The 9,876-nt window shown below is 39.5% G+C and overlaps 2 protein-coding genes across 2 annotated transcripts; one reads left to right on the top strand and one right to left on the bottom strand.

The window, feature by feature from the left end:
* Positions 1-3,503: 3,503 nt before the first annotated feature.
* On the top strand, positions 3,504-5,619 carry LOC120354578. Its single transcript, XM_039441925.1, has 2 exons — positions 3,504-4,562; positions 5,190-5,619. The coding sequence occupies exons 1-2, from the start codon at positions 4,471-4,473 to the stop codon at positions 5,617-5,619; spliced, it is 522 nt and encodes a 173-aa protein (XP_039297859.1). The 5' UTR covers positions 3,504-4,470.
* A 2,972-nt stretch (positions 5,620-8,591) lies between these two features.
* On the bottom strand, positions 8,592-9,434 carry LOC111061767. Its single transcript, XM_022349465.2, has one exon. It carries the CDS (start codon positions 9,432-9,434, stop codon positions 8,592-8,594), a length of 843 nt encoding a protein of 280 aa, XP_022205157.2.
* Between the last annotated feature and the right edge of the window lie 442 nt (positions 9,435-9,876).

The raw sequence follows: 9,876 nt of genomic DNA, 5'->3' as shown, positions 1-9,876 counted from the left end.
ATTTCTCAATAAGCATTCATTACAAACACAACATTACTACAAGAAATAATTATTCTATTGAGAAGACACTCCCGAGAAAAAATTCTATTTTGGGAGTTGCCATCAAAGTCCATTTGTATAATTTATTTGATGCAATCAATTAAAAATAAATTAACTTAAACCATAAAATGTAAATATTCTAACAAAAGAGCTTACAGTCGTAATTTTTACAAAAGTTATTAATTTTTGAATAAAAAATGAAAGTGAATGATGGAGACAGTGCTACCTTAAGTCTAGTAGAATATTGTAGTGTAAAACTGAAAGTTTTTTTTTTCAAGAGAATATGAAGAATGAGGTTATGACAATGAACATTAATCTATGTTGAAAATGAAAAGAGAGAGATGAATGATAAAAGCGGCTCTGCCAGTTGTTGTCAAAAACAAAAGCAAGCGTGAGAAAGAAAGAAAAGAAACAGGTGTATTACACAGGGTGTTTTCCCCGATGTATTAAAAGTCTCCAAAGTTGTTCCCGTTCATAAGAAGGGCTCAAAAGAGGAACCTTCCAGTTATAGACCCATCCAAATAGTACCTGTCTTCTCCAAGGCTCTAGAGATTGTCATGTATATACAGGTGTATGAATACTTAGTAAATCTTGGGGTACTGTCTGAGCATCAATTTGGTTTTGTGAATGGAAGATCGACTAATGACGCCTTTGATGCACTAATAAAATTTGTAATTGAGTCTTTTGAAAACAGGTGCTTTGCTCAGGCTGCCTTCTGTGACCTGAGCAAGGCATTTGACTGCGTAAATCATGATATTTTGCTTGAAAAATTAGCTTATTATGGAGTCAGTGGAGGGAGCCTTAGTCTTTTTAGATCGTACCTTGGCGATCGCCAGCAAGTTGTTTGTATAGGAAATGAGAGATCCGATCTTGCTAAAGTAAAGTACGGTTAACCCCAAGGATCAATATTGGGACCACTCCTCTTTGCATTGATGATAAATGATCTTCCTCTCACAATCAAACATAATAACAGCTAAACATGATTCCTGAAACAGTTAAACAGCTAAACAGTTGAACAGCTAAACATCAAACATGATTCCTCTCACAAGCTGAACATGACTATTTTACCTCTCGATCCAACTCATCATACTAATGAATCAGACACACTCATTGACCTTCTCATTGTTAGTGATCCCAATGAGGTTGTTCAAGCAGGCCAAATCTCAGTCCCAGCTATTTCTAGACATGATTTGATCTACTGCGTACTTTCCCATAAGATACCCAAGCCAGAACAGAAAATTATCACTTATAGAGACTTCAAAAACTCTGATGAAGCCGCCTTCCTGACTGATGTGGCTCAGACTCCATGGCATGAAATTGAAGCATTACCCTCAGTTGATGACATGGTCAAGACTCTCGAGAATTGGACTTTGACTTTGTATGACAAACATGCACCTCATGTGACAAGGAGGATTAATAGAAAACGACGAGTACCGTGGATGACTGAAGACATACTTAAGATGATGGGACGTAGAGACAAAGCACATAGAAAATTTGAAAAGACATTTGACTTGGACAGTTTGATAGAGTATAGGAGCCTTAGAAATAGGGTTAAACAGGAATTATGGAACTCAAAGATTAGGTACTTGAATTCGTTTATGACAAACAATAGACAAGACTCTAAATCACTTTGGCAGGGAATAAAAGAATTCGGGCTTGGCAAACAGAAATCGAATCCACAAATTGACTTACCATTGAATAATATAAATGACCATTTCGTTTCACACTCTAACCAATGCGACAAAGTTGTGATTGCTAATCATATTGATGATCTTGAAGAGCAGGTTACAAACTTAGATTTACCAATCACTGATCAATTTCATTTCCATCCAATCTCAGAAGAATACACTTCCAGAGCAATTCAACGTATTCATAGTAATGCTACGGGTGTAGACAAAATTCCTATCAAATTTATCAAGAAGATGTTATTTGCTGTTTTACCAACCATTACATACATTTTCAACAAGTCACTTGGAGAAGGCATTTTCCCTGAAAACTGGAAGTTTGCTCTGGTTCGCCCTTTAAATAAAGTTTCATCACCCAAAAAAGTTGAGGATTTTAGACCAATCAATATTTTACCTGCATTGTCCAAAATGCTAGAAAGACTCAACTTTTCAATGCTTGATTTCAAAGCAAAGTCAAGAGGAACAATCTTACTCAGCACATCGGAATAAGGCTATTTATCATAAATGAGAACTGGATGGATTGAACTGATGGTGTATCATCAAGCCAAAAATTGAATCCTGGGGGCACTCGAGGGGTGTAGTGTGATTTTTGGTAATTTCGAAAAATCTGAAGTCGCACTGAACTGTGAAATGATGTTGACATATGTCAAAAAATGACCAAAAGTTATTAAAAACTGAATAAAAAATAGCAAAAAAAAACAATTTCACCTTGGGGGTCCTCCTGGACCCCCCCAATATTTTCAACTTTCAAACTGCACATTTCTCAGCAAAGTGCAAAAGAGATCTTTTGTTCAGTGCCTCAAGATTTTTCGAAATTTCCATTTCAAAACTTGAACCCAGCCTATACTCCACCTGGCCTACCAAACCAATCCCACCAACCCTAACCTATCTATCCTTCTTTACTCAACCTACCTATACATCCCTCTATCAGTCAATCTACTTAACCTACCCCACCTAAGCCACCCTACATAAATTATGCTATTCAACCCACTCTACTGCACCCTACTCAAACTAATCTACATACCCCACCCTACCCAACCCACTCAACCCAAGCCACCCTACCTGAAATAATCTACCTAAACTATTCAATCAACTATCCTATTCAGGAGACATAATTATATTTATATACTATAGCCGAAGCATCTGAAAACCTCCTGACAAGGGTAGTTGTTTTGGTGGTTGATGCTCTATTGGATTCAATTGACAAGTGGTTGAAACCACAGGAATAATTATGATATCTGGAAATTTTCTATTTTGGGGGCTCCAGGACCCCCCAATTTTTTCAACTCTTGAACGGCACATTTCTCAGCAAAGTTCAAGAGAACTTTTATGTTCAGCGTCCTTACTTCACTAGATTGCTAGAATAAAATTTTGACCAGGTTGGGTAGGGTGCGGGGGGGAGCAGAATTTTTGACGATTTTTGCATGATGGAAAATTTGAAAAATTCCCAACTAAACTGGGGCATGTGACAATGCCAACTTCTATCAGGATGTCTCTAGGAGTCTTGACAGGCATTGGGAAAAATATTGATTTTTCAAAATTTTCATTTTGAGGGTTGATGATGCCCCCCTCAATTTTTGAAAAATTGAGGAGGGGAATAGCTACAGTTTCGAATCCCAGCTCAATCAACTCAGAAGATCCCAAAACATTGCCTTGCACAGACAAAACATCGATTTTTCCAATAGGGGACCCGGCCCCCTCATTTTTTTTTTTTAAAAATGTTCAGAAAAAAAAGTGTGAAATTCTTAGCAGAAACTGTGAATCCTATAATCTCATGGATGATATCATTGGAAAGAGGACCAAAAATAACCCACAGAAAAACAATTATCAAAGCACTCATAGATGAAGTTGAGAAATATATCAACAGCTTCATCCACACCAGAAGAATTATAAATAAGTTCCCAATGACAATCTCTCAACTGAGTATAAAGCATGAGATAGTCCGCCCTCCTGAAGTCATACAGTTCAATACAATTCGAACGGGAATAAGGAAATGTGGACAACATCTGAACTGTAATGACAAGCGATGGATGATGAGCATCCTCTGGAACCAGGAAATAATCACAACGCTCTACATTAATGTCAATGCTGGAAAAGACCAAGTCCAAGATACAATTAAGAACTGTATTACAGAGAGCCAGCTCATAAAAGTTAACGAAAGAGGCCAATCTTCTGGCATAAGGAGAGCCCAGCTCCAAACAATACCTATCATTGGTAATTTCAGGTAAGTTAAAATCCCCCAAAAAGATCAACTTATCACCAATAGCTGCATAACAAGATTCCAGGTGACTCAAATAGGTATCGAAGTACTGAAAGCTAGAAGAGCAAGGAATGTAAACAGCGATTACTGTATGGCTAACACCCTCAAAGTTGATATTGACACCAAGACTCTCGTACGGATCAAGAGTTAAACAGGGACATAGATTAGAGCAAACCCTACGATTAACAGCAATCGGGACCCCACCGCCCATACCTTGTGGCCTATCTCTCCAATAAATAATATAGGAGTCGGTGAACAACTCGCTGTCCAAGATTCCATTACACAACCACGTCTCAGTGATAACAATGAAAAATTTAAAAAAAATAAAAAAAAAATAGAAGAAAAAAATAAAAAAAATAAAAAATAAAAACACATAAAATCAGGAAAAAAAGGGAAAAAAGGGGAAAAAAAATTCCCTCCAGATCCTGAACTGGGGTATAAAAGGAGTTGTTCTACAAGGAGTGGGACATTGTGTCTTTGACAGTCATGCCGTCAGTATGTGTGTGTACCACCAGTATGTGTGTGTGTGATTTCAGTATATTGGTTTTGGATTACTTCCATCTTTATCAACATCAAGAGTAAGTACCAGTGCATTTTATAGTTCTATATATTTATATTATATTCATGATTCAACAATTAAGTCCAAAAGAGTAGAATTTTGAAGTAGTTTGAGACTGACAATCAAATTTTAAAATGACTTAAATTCGAAAATGACAAGTTTAATTATGAATTAGGTTCCAATACATAGAGTAAATGACATATTCAAAAATGACTAGTGTAATTATGAATTAGGTTCCAATACATACAAGTTAAGAGTTTAATTGTGAATTAGGTTCTTTGAGTTGGTGGTTGTAATCCATCCCAACCTAAAAAACGTATAATCATAAAGTAGATCCTAGACCTCCATTCACATGGTTGTAATTCATCCTAACCTAAAAACCATATAATCACAAAGTAGATCCTAGACCCCCATTCACATTCTCCCATCCCCACCCCACCCCACCCAACCATACAGCTCCGGACCATCATCCCTAGAACATAAACACCTACGAACCTCCATCCCCGACCCACCCACACACCCGACCCACGATCCTAGATATTGATACTGATTCACTGCCTTCATCCCCCACATCCGTTGATAGTGATATATATAGAGTTGAATACTGCATACCATACTAATACAATATTGTTTTGCATTGTTCTAGATCTCATCACTCTGCATTCAACATGCATGCTTCCAACATTCAAGTCGTGCTCTGCCTCATGCTGGCTCTTGGAGCCTATTCACTGGATCCAAAGTATAGAAGTGAAGACTTTCTAGCATCCAGGGAGCATGGATTGGATACATACAACATTTTCCACATCAGGCAATGTCTGATGTCATCCAGCAAGTTCAACCACGACCTTGCAACAATGTACAATGATGTCAGCAACTGGTACATGAAAATCGCAGGAGAGCATGAAGTGGGGAAGGAACTGTGTCACAAAATCCACTGCGCATATGATCTGCGTAACTGTCTCCACCCATCATTCACATTGCTGGATTTCCTTGAAGCAGTTATTACAAAGTCAGTCGAGGTGTGCTCATCCTACTGTCAACATGGGCTGTCAACAACATCTAAATCCAGAACTTAAATCAGCAATGGCGCCAGCAGACCCTGAATCACCATGTCCTTGCGGTGATTGCATTTTTGTCATGAGTGCAAGGTGGAGTGTTGAGCCACTCACTATCGCCACCAGTCGTCCCACTATCGCCGCCAGTCGTCCCACTATTGCCGCCAGTCGCCCCACTATCGCCGCCAGTCGTCCCACTATCGCCACCAGTCGCCCCACTATCGCCGCCAGTCGTCCCACTATTGTCACCAGTCGCCCCACTATTGCTGCCAGTCAACCCATCACCGCCACCAATCATCCCACCAGCTGAGGCCAAGACGGTTTTAATTTGACAGTAGTCCTCATCACACCAATCAGTTAATATCAAATGTATTACCATTTGTAATATGATAATAAAGAAATAAACCCTCATCGGCTGATCCACTGTCTAAAACTAACTTTTATGTATGAAATAAACCTCATTTTATGTGTTAACCATTGATTGAGAGTTTCATTAATTCGATGTTCAACACCTCATCCCATAGATAATAATAATAGTAGGTCAGCATCTTGCACATCAATATAGATGTTTCCTCTAGGCCAATACTGAAATAGCATATAGTTGAAGCTAGTTAATAGATATCCATTATGGTGTAGTGGTTAGCGGCGCCGCTTTCCATGCTGTAGGTCCTGGGTTCAAACCTTCAGGGGTAGAGATTGATGTAGGGTCCCAATTGATAAGGTAAGTATACAGGGTTGTATACCATTACACCATAATGGATATCTTTTGATATTTTGCATCTTGGTCAACCTATTGCAACATGTCAATAGATATTTTCATTGAAAGCATAACAACCTAATTTATCATCTGTATGAGGAAGTAGGATAATCATTAATAACAAATGGCTAATTACACATAGTATTTATTGGCAAACATATAATTAATCTTCAGTATTGAATAGAATATACAGCTGAAGAAGTCTTTCTCCTCGGCTATAATCATTGTTGGTGACATAACGCTCAACTGATGGCTTATTCCTTTCACGAACAATGCATGGTCCATCAACTTCATCATATCCCCCAGTAGATGGCAGTGGCATAGGTATGCGTACAGCCTTGTAGATGCTAATCTCAAAAGCTGAATCACCAGATGTTCCATCCTCCAGCCTGAATCGTTTCACATGTCCTGTGCTCTCAATTTTTGTAAATCCTGCAAATTTGATCTCCTTTTGACCCAGTCCCAGTAGACATTTGGATTGTTGTCCGCATATAAAATCACACTTGTAGTATTGGTCCTGATTGAGAACACTCAACACAATCTTCACATCCTTATCCCTCCAGTTGGGTACCTTCGCAAGATTGACAATAGCAGCCATTCTACCCTTATCCAACTTGAAGAAAGATTTTAGCAGTATGCAAGTATCATCAAACATGACAGTGAATTTCATTGCAAGTCCTGGTGGGCAATGACGCATTGCCCTCTTATTGATATTATCCTTGATACTCTTCATAGTTTGCATGAAAACTTTCAGCAGGAAACATTTCACATCAGTGGAGGTCACATGAGTATTTCTCAATGGGTTGTGAAGATCATCACATACAAAGAAAACGTTTCCATCCTTGACTGTATCAACAACAGCCTGCTGCTTCTGCCTGAGTCGTATGCATGCACAACTATGAGATTCACGATCTGTACAAAACTCTAAATGTCCACTCTCCTTGAAAAAGTCACTCAATGTCATTATACTGTGATAATTCAGTTCAGCTTCAAGCTCACTCACTGCATTAAACAGATAAAGTTCACGTTCACTGTCTGACAACATTGTAAGACTGAGTGCATTTTGTTGTCAGCATCATCTTTTATACTCTGCTTGCTGAGTGGTGGGGGTAACCCATTTCCTGTTTCAATAGGTCTGTATGATGTAATACAATAGCTCTATGTGAACACATAGTGTGCACTTTACTCAAAGAGGAGTGAGGAGGAGGAGGATAAATGATAGATCATAGAGTTGATTACAATATTTCTTTTTTATTGATAATGCAAATGAGTATTAACAGCATTGAAAAAATTGCGACAAAAGGTTCTATCTTCTAACAAAGTTTCATTAATCCATCCATGTAGAGCAATAACAATTTTCAATGAGCAAAATAGTTGTGTATTCAAAAATCCATCAATGTTGCTGACGTTGTTGGTTGACCAATCTCCAAACGTTGGAGATGATAGCTTGTTCCACACCATGTCGATAACGTTGAGTGGATGATGTTCTGGGCAGTATATACCGTCAATCTTCTTGATCAGCAACTCCAAATCAGGCATAGCAAGAAAGGAATATGGCGATGATAGGTCCAGGTACTCCACATTGTTCAGTTGTAGAATTGTATCCAGTAGAGTAATCTGCTTATATCCATGGACAAAGATTTTAATCGGACGCTGCTGGTTCTGATCCAACCACCTTCCAACTGTTCCACGCACAATTTCCATCAAAGCTGAATAGGGAAGATTTTCTGTCCCACAGTCTGACCACCTGAGTCCATGTTTAGCTTGATGTATACAGTTGTTGGCGATGATTTGCCTGCTAGTCTTGAGCAGAGACTCAGAGTAGGGAGGCTTGAAAAAGTAGTGATGAGTAGTCACATGATGCTCATCATCCTGCTCCAGGATAGCCATCTCCTTCACAATAAACTTGTTGTCCAAACCTTCAAAACCTTGAAAGTTCATCAGGTATAGTGGTAGTGGCCCAAAAATGTTTTCCGCTCTACTCGATGACCAGTCATCTACACCACTTTCTGCTGTAATGTAGGAGTCGTCATCATTGAGTCCAGTTGTACTTGTAGAGGCATCTTTCATCAGCGGTCGCCCACCAGTAACACAACCCACCACATCCTCCTCCTCCTCATGCGAAGACAGCTCCCCCTCCTCCATAAAGAGTCCTTTGTATCCTGTCATGACTGGCTCATTCATTGTCTCGAGCTCAACTGAGCAATTTATTGCTGTACACTGACTATATATCTTTTTATACTGATAGTACAAGGCCTGACATTGGCCGATACTCTTTAGTCATCTCATGAATCATCATACAGTAGGCAGTTGTATTACCTGGAATGTTTTCAGATGCTTCAAACTCAATCCTCACATCGATACTTCCAGTTTTGAGTGACTCATTTTGGCGGGAGCAATCAAAAGCAAACAGCATTATTTTTCCATCACCAATGGCATTCTTTTCAAACAGAGGGTTGCTTGCACGAGCATTACCATGGTTGTAGACTCCATTGAAAGCTGCATACATGTTGTAGATGCGATTATCATCACCATCAATGCTCTCATATGGGTAGTATCTGTTGTTTAAAAACACTCGAACATCCTTCATATTACACTTGTCAAAGCGAGAACTGTTGGCTGCCGCCACACCTCGTCTTGCAGTCTGTAGCCCAACCACAATGTATCGTGGCTTTTCAAGCTGTGATGTCGACTTGACAGTCCATGTATGCTTTCTTGTCTGCGGTAACGTTGGATAGGTATACAACTCCCAATGTCGAAATGGTATACTGATGGGTGTGTCGTTCTGTACAATCTGTAGCAGACGCAGTTTCACATCATCTGCCACTTCCACATAAGGCATTCTCCACAAAAGCTTTGTGATTGCTACATTGGTAGCAGCAACATTCACACAGTCGTGAAAGTTGGGGCTGACCCTCAACACCAGCTCTTGTTTCACATTGAGTAAAATCTGTCTATAGTCTTCGGCAAAGCCTAGCAGATATCTCAAAGGCACATCCATGATTGTAGTGTCAGCTCCATTGGCAGCAAAATCGGCGAATCCAGTGGTTGAACTAAACTTGTAGCCAGCTCCTTCCATCTTGGTCCACTCATCGCGTTCAAATGTAACAGCATTCTTCATAAGGCTGGTAACTCCAGGATTGCGTATACCATCCACCTCCACACCATTGATTTAATAGCGTATCTCTGAAAACACATTGCTGAAGAATCCAGAGACACATGGAGTTCCGGCCACAGCAGCATTGGCAGCTCCAGTCACAGTATACTCCAAATATATATAGCTCTCCAATGGCAGTGTGTAAACATCTTGCTGTTGAATTGGAATCCGTATCTCGTCATTGGCATTATAGCTTACAGTATAGGGTGCATGAGAATGGTACTCAAACCCAATGATACTGTTGTCCGATGACGGTCCATTCTGTGTCACATCCAAAACTCCCATCTTCCTATTCTACTCGTATCCGACAGCCTCGTTCTTGCAAATACTTGATGCTCCTAGATGTTAACCTTGTCAAGGTTGA

The sequence above is a fragment of the Nilaparvata lugens genome, chromosome X, assembly GCF_014356525.2.
Source record: "Nilaparvata lugens isolate BPH chromosome X, ASM1435652v1, whole genome shotgun sequence".
In the NCBI taxonomy this organism is placed as follows: Eukaryota; Metazoa; Arthropoda; class Insecta; order Hemiptera; family Delphacidae; genus Nilaparvata; species Nilaparvata lugens.
This window is presented reverse-complemented; position numbering and strand designations above follow the sequence as displayed.

Excerpts from the sequence above, each read along its gene's own strand:
- LOC120354578 (XM_039441925.1), top strand. The coding sequence starts at position 4,471 with ATGCCGTCAGTATGTGTGTGTACCACCAGTATGTGTGTGTGTGATTTC. Across the intron at positions 4,563-5,189 it reads CATCTTTATCAACATCAAGA|ATCTCATCACTCTGCATTCA; the intron begins GTAAGTACCAGT and ends GCATTGTTCTAG.
- LOC111061767 (XM_022349465.2), bottom strand. The coding sequence starts at position 9,434 with ATGGAAGGAGCTGGCTACAAGTTTAGTTCAACCACTGGATTCGCCGAT.